This window comes from Harpegnathos saltator, unplaced genomic scaffold, assembly GCF_003227715.2.
Source record: "Harpegnathos saltator strain DR-91 unplaced genomic scaffold, Hsal_v8.6 scaffold518, whole genome shotgun sequence".
NCBI classification, from domain to species: Eukaryota; Metazoa; Arthropoda; class Insecta; order Hymenoptera; family Formicidae; genus Harpegnathos; species Harpegnathos saltator.
In genome coordinates this window covers 255,001-280,000 of record NW_020230336.1, presented here as the reverse complement: position 1 = coordinate 280,000, position 25,000 = coordinate 255,001, and the positions used below count along the sequence as shown (strand labels likewise).

Below are 25,000 nucleotides of genomic sequence, written 5' to 3'. Positions count from 1 at the left end.
GGAGAGAGAGAGAGAGAGAGAAAGACTGAAGAAGAAGAGGAGAGCGGCTCGCAATTGTCGTTTCCATAATGATTTATACGGCGAGCCCAACGTGCGAAGCGAAAAACCGGTCCAAAACCAATCTGGAAAGTTTGTTCGAGCGGGCTCTGTCGGTCGTTAAATGAAGCTACGTGGACGCGGCCACGCGGCTGGTAGTGGAGCTAGTGGGAACCCGGGGCCAAAGAGTCGTCGTCGTCGTTGTCGTAAAAATTGTTCTGCGACATCCTGTATACAGGTTGTCTCCTAACAATTGTTGCAAAGCTCGTGAAGACATAGAGCGGGTTAGCAGCCCTTCAGGTTACAGCGTGGCCTAGTCGATTCAGCAACTGCTGGTGACATGCATGGAGAGACGTGGGAGCCGCGAGATAAAACATGAATAACTGCGTGTTGTCTTTCCCTTCACCTCACAAAGGCAATAGTCGCTAGCTGTATTATCATGAGCGTAGCTAAAGCAATCGGTATTATCATTGCTCTTCAATTACCTCCGGGCCCCTTCGGGCCTCCTTGGTTGATACGAAAATTTACCCAGGGCTGTCAGTTTTTATATTACTTCGTCGGTGCTAATAATCTTTATTAGTGTCTCATCGGTGGTATCCGTCTTAAAAACGCCATCTGCTGATCATTAATACCGTCGTATTATATAATCGGGTAGAATTTTGATTTATCATCTGCAGATACTGCAGGCTCGCATGTACTGCGCTCGTTCTAGATGGCGCTGGTAGGGACATACTTGAAGCAGCGTGAGAAGGGGATATGTGTTTACGATTTCGTCTGCGTCTTTTGTACTTTCCGTTTGCAAACAGTGTTCATATTGACCATCTCAAGTGAATCCAAAATTCTACTCGAACAACGTTTGCCCAATAAAAAGATCTGCAAGCCTAATTGAGAAATTAGGACCTTGGAGAATTCTTTTTCTTTTTTTCTTGGTGGAATCTTCAAGAGATGATTACTGGTACGTTGTAAATTAATACGTTTTCCGATTTTCATAAGCAATACCATCCTTCCACTTTCGAGTGAAACAGGTTTTTGAATTATGATGTAGTTCTGTTTCATCTCGAAAGTCCGGTCTCACGGAATTTCGTCTCCATAATTGTCCGGACAACTCGCGATATCGTGTCGATGCTGCGCGAAATGTTCTTCCACGAGAAACGAGTATTTCGGAATGACTCGTTTTGTAAAACAACCGATGCGTTTATTGCAGAGAATTGCAGAGAAGAGACGCCTCAACGCCGCGGCGGCTGCCTTTCTTTTCCAGACTCTCGTCCGTCTCCACGAGACGAACGAGGCTTGCAGCGGGCGTGTGTATATAAACTGGCGCGCGTCGTTGCCTTCGTATCGCGGCAAACTGGTATTTTGCCAACCAGTAATCGTACAAAACGATGCTCCAATAATTCAATGCTATTCGAGCTAACGGAATGCCGGGATATCCGCGCGCGCGTGCACGCCTGTTACCGTATGTCTCTAGTCGCGTCTGTAGTATCGCGTTTAATTAACAGCATCGTAAACATACCGCCGATTTTAATCAACACTTGTGCGCCAATTCACTCACCTTGCTGCGTTGAAAATTTTGTATGCCGCCATTTAGACATTCGGCAATTCCTTCATTTGTTCGATACGTTCGAAGTTTAATTAACCAGAATTTAAAATTAATTGCAGGTATTTTCTCTAACGCGAACCACTTACACTGGATATTTCTGTTCTCATTCGGAAATCAAGGTTGCAAGACGCGGAAGACAGAACGTGATGACAAATGGAAACGCGTCCTTGTCTAAATCGCGACGGTATCAATTATCCCAGAGTTAATTAAATTGTTATCTCATCTACTCGATCGGTTCAATCCATCTCCCTGATTTATCATCGTCTGTCTCAATTCGAAATCTCTCTTTACTTTGCAGAGACGAGAGGATAGTGCGGTTCCTACAGAAGAACGCAGAAATAGAAACGCGATGCATCCGTCGAGCGGATTTGTTGGCACGATTCGATCTCGACCTCTCGATCCTGAGCTTGAGCTCTCTCAAACGCGTGCGGTCCGATTCGATATTCAGAAGCGCACACACACACGCCGATCATCGTCGGCGGAGCATCGCGGCGCCTTCAAAAGTGAGGAAATTCAGTGAAAGAAGAGTCTGTCCAGTGACAGTGCTTTCGAGGTCAGTAGACCGCGCACTCACGCGCGCTCAGCGAGTAAACCTTAAATCGCGTTTACGACCGTCCCAGCATCTTTTTTCCGGAGCGCGCGCGCGCGCGGTGGGAACGCGCATGTGTACTCGCGATCAGCGGCGTAGCGTGGCTGTCTTCTCGCTGAGAAGAAGAAGAAGAAGGAGAAGAAGAAGAAGAAGCACGTCTCTCTCTGGCTGTGTGCTTTGGCTTCCTCTTGCTTCATCCGTCGATCCGAGGATCTATGCCTCGCGCGACGAGCGCGACGAGCTTCGCGAGGAAACTTCTCGGACGAGGAAAAGACTTTCTCGTCGGTATTCCTCCCTCCTTGGGAGCGAAATCCGAGAGGGATGCTCCTTCGTGCGGTATGCTTACGGATGCGAAATCAGTATGCGAGGATGGCGACCAGTGGTCCCGTGCGCACTGGCGCGGACTTCTCTCCGGTTTCCAGGAGTAGGAGTCGTCTAGGCTACGTCACTGGCGGGGTCCTCGTGACACAGATCGGCGATGGTAACTATAACGGTATCCGTCGGCGTGACCTACTCTCTCGGTGAAGTCGCGCTCTCTCGGTCTTCCTCCTTTTCGTTTCTCTCTCCGTGTGTCTTTCCCCGACTCTCCTTTCTCGTCCAGGGCCGAATATCGAGCAGGTTCGTCGCACAGGGCACAGGATGATGACGTGCGGCTCGGTACGTCGAGCGCGCACGTGTTCCTCGCTCGACGAAACGATGACACGAGAATTGATTATCCCCAAAGTTATAGTCGAAAAGGGCAACCACGACACCGCGAGAGGACGACGGACGACGATAACTGCTGTACGAAGTAATTACAATTGTCCGAAATGTAATCGTTGATAATGTTTTTCGCAGCGATCGCATCTCAGCAAGATCCGATTTTTTTCAGGCGTCAACGCTTCGGCGCTGAGCGTCTCTTCTCGCCGTGCGGAAGTTTCGAGTTGAGGACGGGGGCGAGGTGAGACTGCCGGCACGCCACTGCGTGCGTGCGTGCGTGCGTGCGTGCGTGCGTATAGCATCTTCTCCCGTAGAGCGGGCTACACTTTTTCCACGTGAAGCACATCGTTCACGGGGTCGTCGCATGGGCGGGCGGGCGGTTGAACGAGCGAGCGAGTCAGCGGCTGATTACGGGCAGTAATGAAAGCGGCCCGCTTGCACACGGTAGGCAAGTGGAGACAGGTACGCAAGGTGCGCGCTGTCATGTAGCCGCGCGCCGCCAGTCATCTCCGTCGTCGTCGTAGTCCACAGTCTCACCTCTCCTTCGGTCTCTCTTATCCGGGCGCGTCTTATACGGAAGCGACCGTGCGTGGTCAATGAAAGCAGCAGCAGCAGCAGCAGCAGCAGCCGCTGTCGCTACCACTGTTGTTGCTGTTGTTTGCTCGTACCTCGGCCAGTAGCCAGTAGCCAGAGTGTGTGACACCGCCTTAGAGTGAGCGGTGCGCGGGAGTGGCTCGCGGGATTCACCAAGTCGTCGACTGGCACGACGGGTCTGCCGGCTCGGACCGTAGCGAGTTCAAATCCGCGAGTTATGAAAGCGATCGCGTTTTTCCTTCTTCAGGTGAGCGGTCAGCACGAAGTGAAGTGAAGTCTCTCTCTCTCTCTCTCTCTCGGCGACGAGAATTTTGGACATTCCCGAATGTCCCGAATGGACCTTGTCTTATCATCCCTCTGTGACAGACAAGGGGGTTATTCCCGATTATTCGTGTTTCGTTGCAGGTGAGCGCACTGCAGCTGCCGAGATGTCGAGGCGGTGGGCCGAGCACATTCGGGTACGACGCGTCCTCGGCGTGCAGCAAGCCGTATTCGCGCGTGGGACGCGCGCACCACGAGGATCTGCCTTGCGACTTTCGCCGGCAGAACTGGTGCACGATCCCCGGTAGCGCTTATCCTTGGTACTTTGTCCATTTGCGCTGCTTCGTCTTCCGCTCCCCCCCCCCCGTAATTGTGATAATTCCTTGAACTTTCGCCCGCGCGACATTCGTATGCCGCGACCGCGCACGCGCGGCTCTGTGGCGAAAGTCAAACGCGGCGTGTCTCGTTTGACTGAGAGATGAAAAAGTAGACGAGTCAAAGCGGATCGAAAGGAGATCTCGTTCGTCTAAATGAAATCGGATATCCGCCGATATTTCATATCGGCGATTAGTGCGCTTGCACTTTGGATCTGTCGCTTGCGATACTGCAGCTCATTCGGGGAAATTTATAATGTGTGGTAGAGTGAGGAAGAGGAGTCTGATGGTGAAGACTGAATCGCACGAAATTAATTTTCATCGATCCTCTTTCATTCGTTGACGTCGTTGTCACGCTCACGCTGAAATAAGGAGTATCGGTTCAGCCTTCGGCCGAAACTCTTGAGTCCAAAGATTCCTCGTCGTCCTCTCGTTCACTTGGCCAGTACAGAATTACGTTCCGATACCTGTTCGCAGGCACGCGGTGCGTCGTTTCGTGCAGGAGAATCAGGGATTGATGCGACGCATGTACGGTGACGAGAGTTACATCAGCGTCCTCAGAGCGGAATTCGACAAGAATGATATCGAGCTGAAATACGACGACTATCATCATTTTGCTGACGAGTTAAGGTAAGGCTTGGCTCTGTTCTCGCTCCCTTTCTCTCGCCTTCTCTCTCAAATAGGTGGCGTTTCTTTCCATCCAACTCACCTACTTTTACTTATACTTTTCCTGGACTGCTACGGACTGCTCGGTCTCTCTTGCCTTTCTCGTTTGCAAAATCAATCGGTAATCGCCACGTGCCACCAATTTTCAGGCAATTTCAATATGAGGACGACGATTACGACGAGTTTGTGGACGACGAGCGGCAGGCGTTGCCAAAGGACAACGCGGACGAGTATGAGGGTCGCGGATTCACAAGTCGTTCCTTCAACGATCCCATCGCCAAGCGGCTGAACAAGTTTCCGAAACTCAGCGAGTACACCAGGCCGCACTTCAAGCCGACCGAGCGGATCACCACCAGCTCCATCGCCAGCAGCACTACTACTACTACGACCGCCTCGACGTCGACCAGCGCCACGACCTTTCGTACACGCGTGTCGTCCTCGACGACACCTGCCGCATCTTCCAGCACGGAAGAAACATTATTCGACATTCAAGCGCCAGTGACCAAGTCAACCAAGTCTCCAAACCAAGTCACCACTGAAGCAGCCGACGAAGATCTCGCGGCAACAAATAGCACGACGACGACGGCGACGTTATCGCCGAGCGTCACCGTAGCTCAGATTATGAGAGAGCAGAATTTCAGTATCAACGAGATCCCCGGACAAAACGACCGGATCGACGAGAACGTGGAGGAGGAGACCGTGGAAGTGGTGGTGCACTCGGAGAACTCGGACGCGGTGATAGAAGAGGACACGACTTTGGAATCGGCTGACACGACCAGCGTGTCGTCGGAACTACCATTGGTCGAGCAGGAGGGTGAAGAAGAGAAGGAGAAAGTACTCGGTGCGGCCACAAAGACGACCGTACACGAGACTGTCGTCGCCGCTCCGAGTAACCACGAGCAATTCAGACCGCGTCCCGAGTATCGGCCGTTGGGCGTAGCCGAGACGTCGAGTATGAGCGGACAGCTCTATCAGGACGCGGCGAAGGAGCAGCCGGAGCAGCAAGTGATGAAGCTCCGAGGAGTGTGAGTACAGCGATCGAGCGCGCTTCGAGAGTAGTTGGAAGGCAAATCGAGAGAGAGATATGATACACCGTATGTTGTCGTTCGCGTAGAAATCATTGCCGGCAAACACGCTGCTTCTGGTTCTGTTTCTTTCTTTCTTTTTTTTTATTTTCTCCCCTTTCCCCTTTTGTCATGTGAAGACTCGCTCTTTCAAATATCATCACGTCCTAGCAAGTCCATGAAACTCATTGAATCGCTCATTAGCAGGAACGCTTGCCCCGTCAAAGAGGAAGTAGTTGCACCATTCTGGGCGAACAGCACTCGCGGCGAGGTCCTGGCCCTGCTGAACCTCTATCCGTTCGAGCAGTATGTTCACTGGGAGAAGTGCACGTGAGTGTTTCTCGCTTGGCCGCTTAGCCGTGAGCCCGTCTGGGGTGTTCACCCTCAGGATCTCTCTTGTAAACTGATCGTTATCACAAGATCACACGCTCCGATCTTGTCGCAGGCACGAGAACAAACAGATGTACTGCCGCGACGGCTGCAAGTGCGAGCAGCAGTACAGGCTGCACCGGTTGCTGGCTTATGACCCCAACAACGAGTGCCGCGGTATCTTCAGCGACTGGTTCAAGTTCCCCAGCTGCTGCGTGTGCCGTTGCTACGATCTGCCGCTTGAGTTTCGAGTAACATCGCGCTCGCCGCGCACTCACAAACGGCGGATCAAGGTGCAAGTACCGCGGGACCGTTATGCATGATCGAATTGTCCTGGCCGATCGCCAAAAGTGCCAGGTCGCGTAAATGCAGAGGACAAGCCGTTGAGAATAAGATCGTCGTTCATACATTCGATTTGCGTGCCCTGAAATCCTAAAGTAAAGAGGGAACGCGGTACGATATGATCGATGTCCAATGACGGTTGAAATGTATTCTGAAATATCTAAAATGTCGGAGGTTAAGTTGTAAGCACACACACACGCACACGCACACACACACACACACATGTACACACACACGGTATCTAGTATGGAGAAAGAAATGCGGAAACTGATTACGATACGTTTCGAGATTTTACGACGTGTGTGTGTGTATGTGTGTGTGCCGTTTAATCCAGCTGTGTACGCGTCATCGGCTCTCTTGGTCTGTTCTTTGTAGCTGCACTGCTGAACTGGTGCAATAAGTTAGAATGAGAGAACCTATATTTGTCTCACTTTAACTTATTGCACCAGTTCAATAGTGCAGCTACAAAGAACAGACCATCTGTTACACCTCTCTTCTCCCATGCAACATATACCGCTGTAACGAGTGTTATGCAATTACGATTATTTATTATGACGAAAGAGAAGAAAAATATATTTATACATATATATACTCGAGATATAATTCTATTGCAAGCAGATAAGGCTCGTGAATAAAGTACGCCATTCTTTTTTTCTTTTTTTTTTTGCTATATTACTATACTCTTCTCGTGTTGCTCGCGTTCATTACCTGCATCTCGCTTGTATTGCACCGTCCGATTGACAGTTGGAAATCGTAGATAGAGACTTGACGGAACATGTGTCTTGTCGGGATCGCCGAAAACAACGCGCACATTTCGTTACAATCGACTCTTTATTTTTCTTGCTTTCCTTTACATATCCGATATAACGTTGTCGCGCGTCTTATAAAGAAGAAGACTCACAAACAATAACGATCCCTCAAACGTCAATATTTCTTTATAATTCTTCTTTTTTTTTCTCAATTTTTGTTGTCTTATTTCGTTTCGGACATTCGCGCGCATGTGTCGCTGAATGTATAACTCAACTCAATAATACCTTGATTATCTTGTCGTACACTCATTAATGTGGTATTACAAACGTCATTAATTGTTCGCATCTCGTCGTAATATGTATGTGTGTGTACACACACACACACACACACACACACATACACACACACATTATATACACGTACACGTGTATGTACATATTTTATATATAGCGCGTGTACAGAATGTATCGGACCCGAATCTCGATGCGTGACACTCTACGTACGTTTACGCACATCCTAGAAAATATACGCGTCTTCTTTTCTTTTCACTTTATTTACGTATAATATCGCGCATAATATTTTATATATAACGATATACTGCGTAGTGACATAAGTGTTTCTTTATAAATACGAGCTAAAACATTTGGTATCAAAACCATTGCTGATAGAGAAGAAAATAAAACGTCTTTTCGAAAAAGTATATCACCTCGTAATACCTCTCTCACTCTCGTCAGCGCCCTTCTCTCGTTACTCTCTTAACCGTGTCGGAGTCAACCTCGATGATTTCCGGATTGATTTGTCTTCTTGCGTTGTTTTGTCCCATACGTACAACAAGACAATTATCCGATCGAATTCCTCGGCTGCGAATTTACGCGAAAAGTCAGCCGACTCTGCACTTTCGCACGGGCAATAATAGGATGATGTGTGGAAATAGCACCGAGTAACAAGATATTGCACGATCGTTACAGATTGACAATGAATAATTCTTCTTTACACATACGATAAGAAACATTATAAAATTCATAACAGTTCATTGAGCTTTGTTGATTCTTGTAAACGGGGAGGACAATTGTTTCCCTTTCTCGTTTTCTTTTCTTTTCCTTTTAAGTATATAGCAAAGACCGAAGAACAGGAAGACGCGATTCCACTTTTGTGAAAAAAGCACAATGCGCTGTCGTGCCTTCTTGAGCGAAAGACGTTTCATTTTCAGAGTACGAAAGAGCTCGCTTTCGGGATGAGAATCGCGCGCTCGTGTCCGAGAGAAACGCGTGCGATTCGCGCCGTCCGCACCGACGCGCGAAATATAGTTTACCTTCGACCAGATTGTCTAATCTAAATTTACTTCTGTCCTGTGAGTTACAATGCCGCCATCGGCTAATATACCAATTCGTATAAAAAATATCTCTATTTCTTGGCACAATCACAAATCTCCGTTCGCACCGTTCGTATGAATAAACATCGTGTGACGCGCGCGCGCGCGCGCGTATGTGTGTGTACGTGTGTTGGTACATCATGTGTACATGTGTATCGATTATGTGCTCCTTTTGTCAACGAATTCTAAATTGGCCATGTAATGTCGCTGAGCTGCCAATTTTATCCGACAATTCCTCGCTTTGCGGAGTCTCGCAGTCGTCTCATTTCTGAAAAAGGGATACTCTCTGCGATTTTTTCCCAAAGTCCCCAAAAAACGCGTCAATCGAAGCATCTACCCGAAAATTCACTGTGCTCGATACAATAACGTGTGGTTGTGTGTTAATTTCGATACATCGTCAGTCTAAGAATTCGTCGAGCGAATGACGAAAACACGATTGTCTCAAAAGTCGACAAAGTGCTTCAGCTGTATTTTGCATTTACACGACGCTAATTATAACGCGAGTGTCGTAGAAATGCGCAGATAATTCAGGCGCGTATGCTCGAGTAGTTCGACTTGAACGATAGATTATTATTATTATTACTGTAACAAAGAACACGGACACACAGTGATTATTTCAAGACCGACGACATATGGTGCCTATGGTTTATTCGGAAAAGTGCCTGAATTTTCTAAACTTATGTACTAGTCGCGGAGTGTCTTGCACGTGAAAATCGCGCGGATATCGGACTGCGTGATAAACTGTATATAATTCGCGATACAAAGTCTCGTAATTGCGGATAGATCGTGCCGACGAGCGCGCGTTTGCGGTGTAAAACACGCGACATCGATCATATCGAGTAGTAACAATTCGTAAATATCAGCGGGAAGGATGAGCTCGTCGAGAGAGAGAGAGAGAGAGAGAGAGAGAGAGCTCGACGTAGTGTGAGCAGTCCGCCGGGATTTTTTTCTTTTTCTTTTTTTTTTAATCAACAGGATCTAGACTAACGGTAGAAAAGTCGGTAAAGTGATGGTCTCGGGTTATCTTGGGAGGCTATCCTCGGGGCGGCAGCGGCGAGTATTACATATTCTTACTTTTACTTCTCGAGCCGATTGGCGTTTCACGAATTACCGATCGGCGTTATTAATCGCCAATATTACGCGAATCTATATGATACGCGACGCTTCAGTGCTATGTAGCGCGAACCGTTTCTCCCCCGTTATATCGAGTTAATTGGGGTGGAATATTTCTGGAAAAAAAAAAAAAAAAAAAAAAAAAAAAAAAAAAAAACTGCACACTGGAGCTAATCGAGCGTTCTTCTTTCCTCCCGCACTCGCGATAACATTCGCTCGTGATTAAAACGAACGTGCGTGCGCATATATAAATACGTTAAAGGAACTCTTTCTTGTTTTCTCTTTACGTAAATGTCTGAGGATTGATCTAAAGTAGTAAGTGTAAACGTAGATCACCTCCGAGGCTAACATAAAAGGGCTCAGGCTCTTATGTCGCATCGGCCGAAATCGCTTCTCTCAGGGTGTCCATCCTGGGAACATTTTTCGGATCGACAAACGTTTTGAAAATTATTATCGCAAGAATTTCGATTAACAATTGGAAGTAGATTCGACGATTGTTCTTCCGAAATTTTCGTAAAGCTATTGGCGAATATTTTTCTTTCTTTTTGAAAATTATGTAAGAGATTCTTGACTCTTCATTCTACGAGTAAAAACACGCAATGTTTGTATCGTGACAGAGAAAAGAGACACCGTGAGGAAGAGACACATACAGAGTGACCCATGTTTACACCATATTCGCACACAGTTCCCTCAGGGATTTTCACTTCACGAGCTCGCTCGCTTCGCACGTGACTAACAAAAGGCATTTCTATTTCACTTCTCGTTACTTTCGCCTGCAAAAGTTATTTATATATATATATATATTTCCGATACACGGCTCCCGATTTACTTTATAGTTATAAGGTTGATTGTAACATTCAAGGATTGAACTATAAACTGACCGTGAAAAACGAACACACCCTGCGTATCCGATTAATCGAGTTGGCGACCGCGCGTGAAACTTTGTATGTGAACAGGGGAACGGTTCCGTAAGGGACCCTATCGAGCATACTTAATACGTGCCAACCTTCGGATTATGCATTGATTAATATCACACTTTAAACTATGTGCGAACAACTATTTTCACTTAGCATTAAAAGAGTCCCGTGCCAGGACCGCCGACGAAACGATACGCACCGCTCTCGTATCAAAACCGCGAGATATCTTCTTCTCCCCGTTCTTCTTCTGATTTTCAATACTGATAACAAGTTAATACTGTTAGAGCGCGGATACTCGTGCGTACCGCCTGAGACCAAATGTCCACAATCGACACACAACTCGGTATCGTTTGTCCAATTTCAAAGAGCCGCGGCGTGTGAAATTGCCAATCATTGCGACACAATTTCCCGTGGAAAACGCGTTTACATGCGACTCAACACCGATAGACAGATAGACAGACAGATAGAGATAGAGAGAGAGAGAGAGACAGACAGAGAGAGAGAGAGACGAAGAGAGAGAGAGAGAGAGAGAGAGAGAGAGAGAGAGAGAGAGAGAGAGAGAGAGAGAGAGAGAGAGAGAGAGAGAGAGAGAGAGAGAGAGAGAGACGGAGAAAAGAGAAAGCCACACGTATCATTTCGCCTACGTACGGCGCGGCGGCACGTGTAGTATATAGATACAAAGTCGATACGAATCGAGAGGACAGACGAGTAGATAGATAAACGATAGAGAGTATGGTGGAGAGACAGAGACGCTAGAAAATACGGCGACACAGACGACGCTGTGATTACTTATCAGGGTACAGCGACAGTTGTCCCGTGCGCTCGCAAACAACTCATTCTCAACGTTCGACCGCGTCGCATGCGATTTCTTCTCTTGTGGCTGCGTTTCTTCGAATATCAGAAAGTTCAATCACGTTTACGAGCGCGAAACGCGCACGGGAGAACCAGCAGCTGATCGTATATTGTCGGACGATTATAGTGCGCTCGAGGATATAATATACTCGTCGTATAGAAAACAGCGTAGAATACGTCGACTAGGATATAATCGCATGACGTGTGCGTCGCTTTTAACTCGTACAGGAGTATGTCCGGCTTTGCGAGGTGATCTCACGACGGTAAAGCGACAGACTCGGTAAATTTTCATCGCAAAACGCAAATCACTCAAGCCTCGAGAGACTGAAGAACACGTTAACAAGATTGGGGACATATACAATGTTGAATATTCTGACATCTTCGCCTCGCGATAAAAAGTACAAAAGTTGGCGCACGACACAGCCCTGTACGACAGAGAGAAGTCACACGAATGCATTTTTGTATCGTTTTGTCGAAGAAAGTGCTTCGAAAAGTATGAATACAAAGATTAGAGACGGATCTCGTCCATGTTTGTTCAATGGATAAATTTCTAATTATTGCAGCTCCATGACGTATTCGAGGAGCCGAGTCGTCCTCGCGCAAAAATCGCTGATACGGCATTTTTTCTCCTATTAGTTATGGTGGCGTGTATACATGCAGTTATAATTGGAGTTGTTTTCTCTTTCTCCTCTAAATCACGTGCTTATGATGAAAAATATCGAGAGAGTGCGTTATTATATATTTGTATGTAACATACATATCTAAGTGTATATATAAGTATTGCCCAAAATATGTATTTTTATATCGCATATATATATATATATACACATGTGTGTATACATACATACATACATATATATATATATATATATATATATATATGTATGTATACATACATATACATATGTAAAAGGATTGTTGAGTTGATATGTCATCGAAAGAATAACATTATGTATATCACAGTGCTGTGATTGAGAAGAGAGAAAGAGAGAGATAGAGAGAAAGAGAGAGATTAATTTACAATACAGCTTTAAAATTTTCTTCCGTTTTCTCGTCTCCAAGTTTTTCGCTTGCGCGCGTTCGGTCTTATCGCGAGAGTGTCATCGGTTCTCCGAGGAAGAACCGAGTTTATATATTCGCTGTGATCTCGACGCGAATCCTCAAACGATCCAACATCGTTACAGAAAAGTTTCGGTACCGAAGGAAAACAATGTTCGATATTCAGTCGACGAAGGAGTATTGTAATTGTACTCGCGATACGTCTTAAATACATCATCTCGCAGACTCGTAGAGGAAAAATGACAAGAGGTGTTCCCTTCGGGAAGAATATATTATCGAAAATCTAATAATCGGTGAGCTTTTTTCTTCTCTCTTCTGAAGATTCACATCTCTGAGTTCTCCGTTTTCTTTGAAGGTTCTTGTGTCCATCACACCCTACAGTACAAATTGTAACTCTGTGTTTCGTTTGTTCTTTCTTGTATTTCTTTCTATTCTGTTGTTACGAAGATACCACCAACCCAATCGATGCTTGGTCCCTCTATACATATTTAAATAGGAGCGTGTTCCGTCGGGAAACGTACAGAGCGATTTCCCCGAGTTTGAGATATATATCAAAAAGTATATCTATCGCTTTTTTCTGTATTAAATGCGCCAACGCTATAACCGGCACCGGTATAAATTTAATCACAATCCCTAGATTGAATTAACATTAATGTTAATTTCTTCTTTAGTTTTTTGGTCTCGCTTCTCTAACTTACGTCTAGATATTGTCTCGTTAGAAAAAAAAAAAAAAAAAAAAAACTTCGCGATGAATCGACAGGCTCGCTTGCTCGGCGCGCGCGCTCTTCTCTTTTCACTTATTGTAAATTATATTATTCCCTCGTGACAGATATCTCTTTAAATTCGCATAGATTATCCAACATAAAGGAAGAAAAAGAGAAAAGAAAAAGGAAGGAAAAAAAGTCGAATTGAGTATTGTTAATCGCAGCGCGGCACAGCGATTTACAACAATGATCTCAACGTTATTGCTAACGCAAACCTGCAAATCGTTGCGTCATCATGCGCGATTTCAAGCAAGAAAAATAAAGTATTCCGTAACAGAAATTTTTACATCGCTGATGTATCCCGTATATTACTCTTGATATCCTTATTCGTCCGATTAATAAGAAGGGAAAGAAAAAGACTCGCATCTACATCCAGATTATGTAGAAATCACCGGTTCAGGTACAGATATACGGTTAACTTATACGTCATTAAAGAATCCGTAAATTAATATTACATTGGTTCACAAAATATCCCCTAAATCATTCGTCTCATTGTCGCGATATTCTGTGTGTATGTATGTAGAAAAAAACTTATATACACAAATATTACCATAAGAACGTAAACGGATGCTCACGAATACGCTCGTGGATCTTTTCGAGTCCACGATATATTTTTTATTCCTCCTGTTATCTTTCACGTGTGTGTAAGTGTGATGCGCGCGCGTGCACGCGCGCGCGCACACACGCACACACACGCGCGCGCACACACACACACACACACACACGCACGCACGCACGCACGCACATACATGCATATATATGTATGCTTGTTTAAGAACAGCGCGTGTCGTAAAATTGAAAGCTCCGATCCCTCAGATGTAGGAAAGACGCAATCGGACTACCAAGCCACGATTGCACAGACATTATGTGTGTATTGTGTATTAATTTCGATTTCGCTCGACCACTACATATATTTACAATTCGGTCAACAGGAACAGGAGTATGTCGCGCGTGTCAATTCCACCGTTTTTCCTATGAATGTCGTGGAAAAGAAACTTCCTTCTTTTCTCAATTCCTTAATTTACCGCGATTTACGCGCGTGTATGTGCGTTATTAACCCCTCAGACATGTTTAAATACACAATAAAGTTATGTGCGCGCGATATAAAGTGCTCCTCTTTTTTCTAATACAACTTATTACAATTAAAAAAATAGCACAAAGCAATGTACAACTTAGATCTAAAACTCTGCGCAGTACAAACTAAGAGAATTAGTGGACATATATGTTTCGTAAACTTGCGTAAATAAATTATATACACATAAGTAACTCTCTTTTTAATATACACATATTTTGTGTATACCTTATGTAGTGTGTATTTCTCCCTCCCTTCTTCTTCCTCTTTTTCTCTATCTCGCTCTTTCTCTGTACAATTTCACTACTTATATAAAATAATCAATTTCTCGGTTCTTGCCGTCGAAACTTGACTCTGTACAGCGGTCTGAGGAGTTAATCGCCGCAATGGCCATCGAAATGGCCGTAACGTGCTTATCCTCTAATTAAAGTATACTTTACGATTCGCCAATATTAAATCCACCAATCTTATTTTTCTCTTATTTTTTTTTTTTTCGAACGGGCCGTAATACGACGGATGTGTTTTCGCACGATCTGGCATGCTGATCTTCTTGTGGTCTCGTACGGATCATTAGTTTTCGCGATTCTTATAGCTGCATTTTCCGTTGCATTGCTTGATTTATACGCAATCAAAGATCGAAGCGAATCACTGACTATCGAGCGCGTATCGTTTATTCAACAATTTATTTTTAGCCAACGTGTCAACGAGTACTCGGATAAAGAAAACAAGAAAAACGCAAGAAACAAAAATTCGTAAGTCACTCAACACTTGATTGAACGAGTAAAATGCAAAATAAAATAAAAACTTTCTCGAGAAAATCGACTTTAAGAAATTGCATCGAGAGAAATAATATATCGATCTCGCGTACACATGTTTACATGATTTCTATTATAAATTTAGCACAATCACAGATGTGAGCTTTACACACATACACGCGTGCGCGCGCATACATGCGCACGCACACACACACACACACACACACACACGCACACATGCAAGAATTCTGATAGCTAAAAAAGGATAGACGAAAAATAAAAGTGCAGCTTTCGTTCAACGGCGACCGAGAGAAACGCGATGGCAACCAAATTATTTACCTGTTTTGCACTGCGAGATTTTAACGAGCTAAATGCGCTAAAGTGAGATGGATTACCGTTGCGAGAATCGTTATCACAACCAAACTGAGTGAACAGCACGATCGGTAGCGGCAATTCGTCGAGCGAAGGATCCGCAGGCAGCGTCACATCCTCCTTCGAAAGATCAAGAGACCATAAATAACAACGTGAGAACCGACTGCAATTTTGCGCATACGCACGACGTAAGGGCCCCCTGGTGGAATTAGATTGACTTCCACTGCGGCTTGTGGGGGCCCCCCCTTTTGTGTCAGGGACCCCCTCTAGGCACCCACAGAGCTTTGCTCTGCTCATCGTCTACAGAGGCTTTCACCTGCGTGCATATGTACGCCACACTCACGCCCGCCGGGATCACAGCTGAAATTATTGTTGTAACACGTGAGTGAGCTGAAACGTGCCGAATTCGAAGAGGCGATAAAAAGACAGTATCTATTTCATAGATCGATCCGTCTACTAATTCGCCAATATTTTAATATTGGCACTGACTTTACAGAAAATCAATTTATTTGATTGTAATTTATCACTCACAACAAGCTCAAGTCGATATTTGAAAAATCAAGTATCAGAAGTGTGTTTGTCACGCGGAAATTTACGCGCTACATCAAACAGTAGCAATACTATTTTCTTACCGGAAATGTAATGCTTGTACTCCGCTTCCATCTTGAGCGCCTGCTCGTACATCTCTTTCGCCGCCTTTGTACTGATTTTGTCGCTCGGGTATCGCGAATCCTTCACCTCCTTGATTTGCGCTCTATCCTTGAACTTGATTAACAGGACGATAGGGTAAATTTGGTGTCTGTGCAGCCTGTCGATGGAAGCGATTGACACGTCCAAGATGCAGTGCGTATTCTGCAAAATGGGTATGACAGAAGAATAATATAAATATAAAAATGTACGTAGATTCGTGTAGACGTAAACGAACACGACAACGAACAATGATATTGATTATCATTTTTGCATCATTTATCCTACTCGTATTATATTGTAACAAAAAATATATTTTTTCCACATGTGTGTGTGTGTGTGTATGATCTTACTTTTTCACATATATCTTTGACTGCCTGCACCGTTGTACACTCAAAATAGCTGCCCTTCTTCCTATAATCCACGTAGAGCGAGTCACGTAGACCTTGCTCCAAGGTCGCTTGTGAACAGTGCATTGCTTCCGCCAGGCATCTGGTGAATTGACTCGAATATTCCTGCAGGAGTTTTGTCACCACGCATTCGCTCAGCGGCCCGAGAATCAGCACAGGTCTCAGGGTAGGATCTGCGGGAACAAAACCGAGTCAGCCAAAAGTCAGGAATACATTCAAGACACGATTCGTAAGTAAATTGTAATAACCGCGATTACGCGGTTTTTACGATCAAGTTTTACGGTCAATTTAATACGTACAGTCGAGCCTCTCGACTCGCTGATAACTCGCAGGTAGAGTGTCCTCGTTCAGTGTCCCGCTATCGCTGTACCATCCCAAATTGACTCCCGTAAGATGCGACAGTTCCTTGCTGTCTCTGCTGCTGGACGATCGTTGCTGCTGCTTCTTCCGGCGGAAGAAACTTCTCCTCGCGCTGGTGTTGCTACGCTTGCCAGCATCTTGCTCCAAATCGCCCAAGGACCGCCGTAGAAGTAGCTCCTCCTCAACTCTGCGCATAGATCACGCCCCGTTCAAGTCGCACTAATTGTCACAAACGTTTATCCGTCGTGCCCTACTTTGTTTCAAAATACACCACACGCTATCGATCGTGAGCTATTAATGTGTCGGATCAGGTCATAAATAACTTGCGACGCAGATAGCGAATACCCAATTCTTTTTTTTTACACCCATATGCAGGAGGAATCGATAAGCCCTGCCTACTTGGATAAAAACAGTCATTGCGAGCGTATATCGCGGACAACATTGTTTGTCTGTTTTTGTGAGTGGTAGGCGTTACTCTCTCTCTCTCTCTCTCTCTCTCTCTCTCTCTGTGTGGCTGTACCTCGACCTGTCTTGAAATTACATTCTCTACATGTGTACTTTAGATAAAGTCTCACTATGAAATATTAAAAAAGACAAAAAATGGATCAAGAACAGAGGAGGGAATTATTCGCGACATCACACAATGCTTGTAACACAGTGTTTGTCACTTGTAACTTACTTGAATTTGCTGGGAATGATTCCGCAAGTTTGCCTACGGCCAGTCTGATCGACGATCCAAGCTCGCCAGTGGCCCGGTGTGCCATTGAACATGGTGTTGTCCACGTACAGTATGTCGTCCTTGTTGAAGCGCAGTTGCAGGCTGTCGCCCACTTCGCCGACCCGGTCGAACAACGCCTTCACGTAGAAACTATCGCCCGGTTTGTCCTTCACCTCGTTGTACCGCTCGGGCATGTACTGGGCGACCAGTGTCACCTTGTCCGCCGGTCGTGCCAGTTCGAGAGCTGCTTGCTCGGCGGTCGCTTGTCTCAGGTCCACACCGTTGTATTCCAAGATCCTGTCGCCGGCAAACAAGCCGGCCTCCTCCGCGAGACAGCCCGGTTGAACGGAATGCACGAAGATACCGACCCCGTTTCCGCCCACCAGTGAGATGCCGAGGTTCGAGCACTTCCTAGTCTCGATCAGCAGATAACGCGGCTCTCCGCTCGGCGGCGGTTTCCTGTTCTGTTCCTCCTGCGTCGGACTCCTCATCGCGTTTTGCCGTAGCATCTGCGCGCGGCTCAGTCGATCCAGCGTGGCCGCGCTGCGCAACTCCGGCTTGCGGATGTTGATGTCCAGTGACGCGGACGGCCGCATCTCGCGCTCCCGTTCCTGCGTGCTCCTCACATCCAGCGATGCGGACGGTCGCATGTCCCGCTCGACGCGCAACGAGCTCATCGTGGTGCTGGTGCTGGTGATGGTGGGCGCGGCGGCACTGGTGGTGGTAGTGATGGTAATGGTAGTGGTGGTGGTGGCGTCGCGCTCCGGCTCGACCGGCTCCAGCGTCTCGACTGCGCCCTTTCGAGGCGCCTCCGGACTGTTGCACGGAGTCGGCGAGCCGCTGTGGCTACCGGTGCCGGCTTCCCCGTCGCCGGCTTCCGACGAGCTCGACGACGCCGAGCCTTCCAGCTCGGTGTATTCTTGCAAAGAGAAAAGCGGTAAAATTACGCGTGTACCCGGAGTCACCGAGCATACGCAAGCAAAATACCTAATGTCTCTAAACGGCGTCTGAAAAGCTGAAACACGTTTTCTCTCTTTTATATTAATACGTGTCTACTCAAAAGACGACTTATATTTACTACTACACGATACATCTTTTTTTATCAACATTCAATGATAAGATCGTATGTAAAAAAGGAGGTCAGACAATAGGGTTGCACAAACGAGAGATTGAATAAGTACAAACATTTGGTTGAGAGTGATCAACGCGGTACACACAATACGCGGTGTTGATTCTGACAACGTGCAATCCTGAAGTTAAGTTTATTCAACTTCTCGACTTCATTTCAACTGATTCTTTTTTTTTGAGGGGCAATGAACAAACGGCAAATGGAGACATGTAACAGAGAGGTAGTGCCAGAAAGAGAGTGCGAGTAAAGAGCATTCGTGACGTTTGCGAGAGACATGCCAGATAGAAGATTCCGATCGAAGAAAACGGACCTTTGCCTTCGCGACTGCGAAAAGAAGAGAGAGAGAGAGAGAGAGAGAGAGAGAGAGAGAGAGAGAGAGAGAGAGAGAGAGAGAGAGGAGAGAGAGAGAGAGAGAGAGAGAGAGAGAGGAGAGAGAGAGAGAGAGAGAGAGAGAGAGAGAGAGAGAGAGAGAGAGAGAGAGAGAGAGAGAGAGAGAGAGAGAGAGAGAGAGAGAGAGAGAGAGAGAGAGAGAGAGAGAGAGAGAGAGAGAAAGAGCGCGCGTTGCCGGCGGAACGCAGAGGCATACTCACTATCCGGGCTGTATTGCACCAGCATGGTGATCGAATTACCGCATTGACGCAACACGTTGGCAGCCAACTGGTAAGTCGCGCTCCTCATATTGATGCCGCACACCTCGAGCAGCTGATCGCCGATCTGCAGGCCTACCTGCGAGGCCAGGCTATGCTCGTACACGGTGGAGACAAAGACACCACCACTCTCGAGACACGAGATCTGAATGCCCAACGGCTCCACGGACTTGTCGATGTGGACACGTCGCAGTTCACCGGGCGCCGGTCTCGGTTGCGAGTAACAGTAATCCGGCATGCTGGCGCGCTTGGTGCCGCCGCTACCTCTGACCGTGCCGCCGCTGCTGCCGCCGCCGGTGCTGCTGCCGGTACTGCTGCCTCCTCCCCCTCCGGTGCCCGGGCTGAGCACCTCCACGTGGAAGGTTGGCATGGGACTGCCTCTCTCGGAGGTACGTTCGATGCTACCGGTGGACAACTTGCCGACGCTGCTCTTGGACGTGACGCTGGTGTTGGACGGTATGCGTATACGCTGATCCTCCTTCCTGCTGCCCGGCAACGTGCCGCCCTCGTAACCATGCGAGTAGGCGGACGGCACGTCGCACGGTATGCCGAGCGGCAAGGCGCGCGTCTTGTGGTGATAGTGCAGGTCTACGGAGGGGGTGTGCATGTGGCCGGCGTATACTGTGGCGGTGGTCTGTGGCGCGGGGCTGTACGGGGGCTCGAAACAGTAAGAACGTGCGTCGGGCAGGCCGATCGACTCGCCGGACTGCGCGGATGGCAGTGACGGCGGCGAGGGGTAGCGCGAGGACAGAGAGTTGGGCTGCGGGTGATGCGAGTGATGGGGATGCGAGTGCGACGGCACGTACGAATGTGGAAACGGAAAGTTACCGGCGGCGGCTGCCGCTGCTATCTGTTGGCGCGTCGGTCCGCCGACGCCGACGCCGCCGCTGCCGGTCGCGGAAGACGCGGACGACGAGCCGCCGATGACCGAGTAGAGCTGCGAGTGCGCGCGATTGTGTTGCTGCAGCGCGGTCTCCGGCGTATGCGTCTCGCTGCCGCTACTGGCGACGGCGGCGACCGCTACCGTGTACTTCTGCGGGCGTTTGCTCGCGGCGAAGTAGTCGAGATCGGCGCGCGTGGCGCCGCCCGACTTCAACGAGAAGTCGATACTCGTCTCGGACGGCGCCAGGACGGAGCCGAGTCGCGTCTCCGCCGCCGCGCTCTCGACAAACTCCACCGAGGACGGTGGCTTCTTGTCGATCGGGATGTCCTTGAACTGCACCGCCGCCGCGGGTGTGAAGGAGCGCTGGCTGTAGAGCTGGCCGGACTTGGTGAAGCTGGGCAATGGCGTCTCCACTGCTTTGTAAACGGTATGCCGGTTACTCACATTGGAAAAACTGGTCAGGGGTGTGGGGTTGGAGATGCGATTGTAATTATGGCTATCGTATTTCGGCAGGATTACGCTCAAGGGGAATCGTTCTTTCGTCTTTCTCGGGTGTAGTATAGTACCGGTCCCATTTTGTATCAGCGGGCCGCCGCGCGCCTTCGGCCACGTGCCGCCGTTCTTCTCGTCCTTCTCAGCGCCGCGCCGCTTGCTGCGCTTCAGCACGCCGTTGTTCGCCTTCTTGTGGTAGCTGTCTATTACCGAGTCCAGCTCCGCTATCGCATCCTGCTCCTGCTCGTAAGTGTTCGGACTAGAGTTGCGGTGGCTCTTCTTCTTGTCGTCGCGCTCCTTGCTGCCGTGTTTGCGGCCTCTCACTATGTCGATCTTCTCCCGGAAGTTGTCCCAGGCGTTGCTGATGCCGCTCGACTTTTCGCCGCTCACCGACTTGGCGGCCTTGTACGCGACGTTCCGCTCGCCAAAGTTGGTCGAGAGGTAGCGCCTCTCGTAGTCGTCCGACGAGGCCTTCAGCATCATTCGCTCTTGCTCGGTCTGCGAACAGCTGTTGACCATCTTTTGCTTCTCCGCGGAGAAACCGTCGATCGTCGTCATGGTCTCTGAGCTGGCGGCGGACGGCACGGGGATACCTTTCAGCGTCGTGATTGTCAATACGTCTATCGTGGTGTCGTTCAAAATGATCATCGCTTCGTGCACCGAAGTCACAGTGTCCATCGGCTTGCTGTTGATCTGAAAATCAAGTACAAGGATGAGTGAAAGGAAAAAACAAAAAAAAAGAAGAGAGAGGAAAAAGAAAGAAAGAGAAAAACGAAAATATCGAGCATTCGAGCAACAGAGTTTCTCCTTTACGGGAGATTCTATTTCTATTCGATACAATTTTTTCTCTTGTTCTGTTTTGCGTTGAACACTCACATTCAATACTCTGTCTCCCACGGCGAGATTACCGTCCTTGGCCGCCAAGCTGCCGGGTGATATTTTCGAGATGTAGATACCGAGCTCCAGCGTGATACCGTGCGGTACGGAGCCGACCGAAAGCTGCGTGGTTCTCAGCGAGCGTCTGGTGATTCGACGGCGTCTCACGATCATGGTCGTCGGTCCAACGGTACCGGACGAGCGCAACGTCTCCATGATGATGCGCGACGACACGGACGTGCAGTCGACATTGTTTATTCGCGTGATGCAATCGTTCACTCTCAGCTTACCGTCGAAGGCGCTACCCTGCGTCACCTGGGCTACGTAGACGCCATTGTCATTCGGATAATACGGACTGTCGCGGCCGCCGACCAATATCAGCCCCAAATCGCGATCCGCGTCCAAGTGGAGCCTGCCGGGCTCCACGTGTATCGAGACCATCTCCCAGTCGCTGCCCTCGACTACGGACGCATCGTGACCGCACGTCAGACTCTGCGCCAGTTGACTGGTGCGCAGTGCGTGATCGCCCGACTCGATCTTCTCCTTCAGGTCCTTCAGCTCCTTCGACGCTTCGTTCCGCTGTTTCTTGATGTCGTCGGAGTCGCGCAGTGCACTGGCCAGCTCGGATACCGCGCGATCGCGCTCCTTCCGCAGTCTGTCGCACAAAGTCCTTATGCTCTCTCGCTCTAGCACTATCTTGTCGCGCTCGCTGAAAGCCCAATCCCGCCGCCGTTTCGACACCTCGGCCTCCTGAAGCGCCTCCTCCAACTCGGCCTGCAGCGTGTCCACGGCCTTCCTGAGTTTGTCCAGTTCCTGATTCGCCTGATCCAGATTGTCCATGCGCTCCTTATCCCGCTTGGCGTAGTCTCGGGTATTGGTCTCCCTCTCGGCGTCCTCCTTGATGACGCTGTCGCGTTCGCGACTGAACGAGTGCAGCTCTAGACGGTGCTTGTAGTCCCTGCTGGAGCCCTCCGAGTAGTCGCCAAACTTCTGCCGCAATTCATTGCACATCTGCAGGGCCTCGTCCCTGTCCTGCAAGGCGGACGAGATCTCCCTCTTCAACGTCTCGATTTGGTAAGACAACGTTTTCTTCTGCGAATAAACAGCGACGGTGTAATCGACCGCGTGATAGCGCTATCCTACACTACTGGTGTGCCTACTAGCGAAACCCCACGCGAGACATTTTTAATGACTCCTGGACGCGCGGACGCGTCAGGTCAGGTGAAACCGTCATCCGAAAGTACAAGAGTCATGGCGGATATTCTCCCGTGTGAATCATCGGTGGTGTGTGCTCTGTTTTCACAAACTTGCCACGTGCAGGAGTCATTAAGCCAGAAGTCCTTGACAATGTAACGTTCAAGATAAGAGCGATGTAGATCTAACGCGTAAGTTACGGCGCAGTTATGCGTAAGATTACACGAGAGCGATCGGAATGGAATATTATTCGGATCCGAGAGAGATAAAAATATGTCGCTTTCGCTGTAACATAAGGTCGCGGATACACAGAAATGAAGAAAGAAAAGAAAAATGTTTAATATTCAACGAGAGGAAGCGCGCGCGCGCACGCGCTCACGCGCGCCGATTACCACTCGTCATTACCTCCTCCACGAGCTGCTTGTTCTGCGATTCCAGATGCGTGATCTTTCCGTAAGCCTGCGACAGGTCGTCGGTGAGTTTCTCAATCTCTTTGTGCACGGTGTCCCGTTCGCCCATAATCAGACTGTACTCCTGCAACGCGGCGTTTCGCTCCTCCGTCAGTCGTTTCATGTCCTTGCTGGCCTTCATACGCAGCACCATCGCCTGATTGATCTCCTTGACCGCCTCCTCGTGCTGTTGCTGAATTTTGGCGAGGGCCTCGCGATACTCGTTCCTCTCCCTGAGAGCGATGTCCCATTGGCGTATCGCCGCGGTGCATTGTTGCTTGAGCGCGTTGCGTTCGCGTATCGCGCTGTTACGTTCCAGCGTCACCTGCTCGTAGTCGGTCTTGAGCCTAGTCGCCTCCTCCTTCGATAATTCTAGCTGCATTCATCGCACACACACACACGACTCTGCGTGAATGTCGCGTCCAACAGCAACGAACAACAATAACAATAACAACAACGACAATGACGACAACGACAACGACGACGATGACGATGAAAACGACGACGACGGCGGCGACGACGACGGCGACGACGACGGCGACGACGACGGCGACGACAACAACGACGGCGACGACGGCGGCGGCGACGGCGACGACGACGGCGACGGCGACGACGACGACGACGACGACGACGACGACGACGGCGACGACAACGACGACGGCGACAACGACGGCAACGACAAAACGACGATCGGTCGGCCGACGCGACGAGCGCGAATTAAAGTGAGCAAAGAGGCGCGAGACGCAGGCGAGAATAATACTACCAACTACTTGCCTTACTAACGGCAGACGAGTGAGACGCTATCAAGTCATCGTACCGTTTCCTGAGGGAATCGTACTCGTCCTTGACGGCGTCGTACTTTCGCAGCGCGGGTGGATAGTGCTGATTCATGTCGTTGCCGGCGGCGTCGGAGACGAGAACCTCTTGGTTCTGTATGCGCAGCTCCGACAACTCTTTCTGCAGCGTCTGGACTTCCCGATCCAGCCGTTGCTTGTCATTCGCCAGGTCGCCATACTTTCCCCGCAACGCGGAGCTCTCTTGCGACGCCGCTTCCAGTTGATTCATGACTGCTATGTGCTGGCCGCGATAGTATTCCAATTCCTTCATAGTATGTTCACATCTGTTTCATACACAGATCTCTTTTTACATATACTGCCATTATTACGATCGTTCCGACGTAAGCTCAAAGCGTGAAAAAACAGAGAGAGAGAGAGAGAGAGAGAGAGAGAGAGAGAGAGAGAGAGAGAGAGAGAGAGAGAGAGAGAATGTACATTGAGTGTGAAGACGCACACTAAAAAGGGTAAAATTGAACAAAAGAGAAAAAGAAAGGAAAAGAACGAAAGAAACATGAAGATTAAACAGATGCATAATAGAATGAGGCCGGAGGTAAAATAAAAGTCAAACCAAACCAACCGTCTTATGGTATCGGAGTGCTTATGCCTAAGTAGCTGGAGCTGATGCATCGCTTGATCACACTGAGCCTGTAAACTGTCATAGTCACTACGACACTCGGGACCGCCGACTGGACTTCCGAC

General features: G+C 48.4%; 2 protein-coding genes across 15 annotated transcripts in view; one reads left to right on the top strand and one right to left on the bottom strand.

The window, feature by feature from the left end:
- The first annotated feature begins 843 nt into the window (after window positions 1-843).
- On the top strand, window positions 844-7,320 carry spz4 (Spaetzle domain-containing protein 4). 4 transcript variants are annotated; one of them, XM_025302881.1, is made up of 8 exons: window positions 844-991; window positions 1,696-1,820; window positions 1,935-3,765; window positions 3,924-4,083; window positions 4,631-4,783; window positions 4,969-5,844; window positions 6,088-6,213; window positions 6,329-7,320. In XM_025302881.1, the coding sequence occupies exons 4-8, from the start codon at window positions 3,947-3,949 to the stop codon at window positions 6,573-6,575; spliced, it is 1,539 nt and encodes a 512-aa protein (XP_025158666.1). In that variant the 5' UTR covers window positions 844-991; window positions 1,696-1,820; window positions 1,935-3,765; window positions 3,924-3,946; the 3' UTR covers window positions 6,576-7,320. The 4 variants fall into 4 exon arrangements, with proteins under 4 accessions (XP_025158666.1, XP_025158665.1, XP_011136415.1 ...); XM_025302880.1 differs by having other exon boundaries at window positions 845-991; window positions 1,935-3,368; window positions 3,924-4,099; XM_011138113.2 differs by having other exon boundaries at window positions 845-991; window positions 3,924-4,099.
- A 7,643-nt stretch (window positions 7,321-14,963) lies between these two features.
- Dlg5 (MAGUK family member discs large 5) overlaps window positions 14,964-25,000 on the bottom strand; it is a 15,574-nt gene continuing 5,537 nt past the window's right edge. For 4 of the 11 annotated variants that reach the window (XM_025302906.1, XM_025302907.1, XM_025302909.1 and 1 more), the window contains 8 exons: window positions 23,422-23,841; window positions 21,823-22,914; window positions 19,515-21,639; window positions 17,757-18,714; window positions 17,017-17,264; window positions 16,661-16,890; window positions 16,253-16,472; window positions 14,964-15,980 (listed from right to left, as the gene is read on the bottom strand). In XM_025302906.1, the coding sequence (XP_025158691.1) occupies window positions 15,874-15,980; window positions 16,253-16,472; window positions 16,661-16,890; window positions 17,017-17,264; window positions 17,757-18,714; window positions 19,515-21,639; window positions 21,823-22,914; window positions 23,422-23,841 (5,400 nt within the window). In that variant the 3' untranslated portion in view covers window positions 14,964-15,873. Of the gene's footprint in view, window positions 15,981-16,252; window positions 16,473-16,660; window positions 16,891-17,016; window positions 17,265-17,756; window positions 18,715-19,514; window positions 21,640-21,822; window positions 22,915-23,421; window positions 23,842-24,239; window positions 24,586-24,878 lie in introns of all 11 variants that reach the window. The other 7 variants (XM_025302900.1, XM_025302901.1, XM_025302904.1 and 4 more) reach the window with 5 other exon arrangements.

Coding starts and splice junctions, on each gene's coding strand:
- spz4 (XM_011138113.2), top strand. CDS start 3,736: ATGAAAGCGATCGCGTTTTTCCTTCTTCAG. Junction 3,766..3,923: donor TCGCGTTTTTCCTTCTTCAG/GTGAGCGGTCAG, acceptor GTTTCGTTGCAG/GTGAGCGCACTGCAGCTGCC. Junction 5,845..6,087: donor GTGATGAAGCTCCGAGGAGT/GTGAGTACAGCG, acceptor ATCGCTCATTAG/CAGGAACGCTTGCCCCGTCA.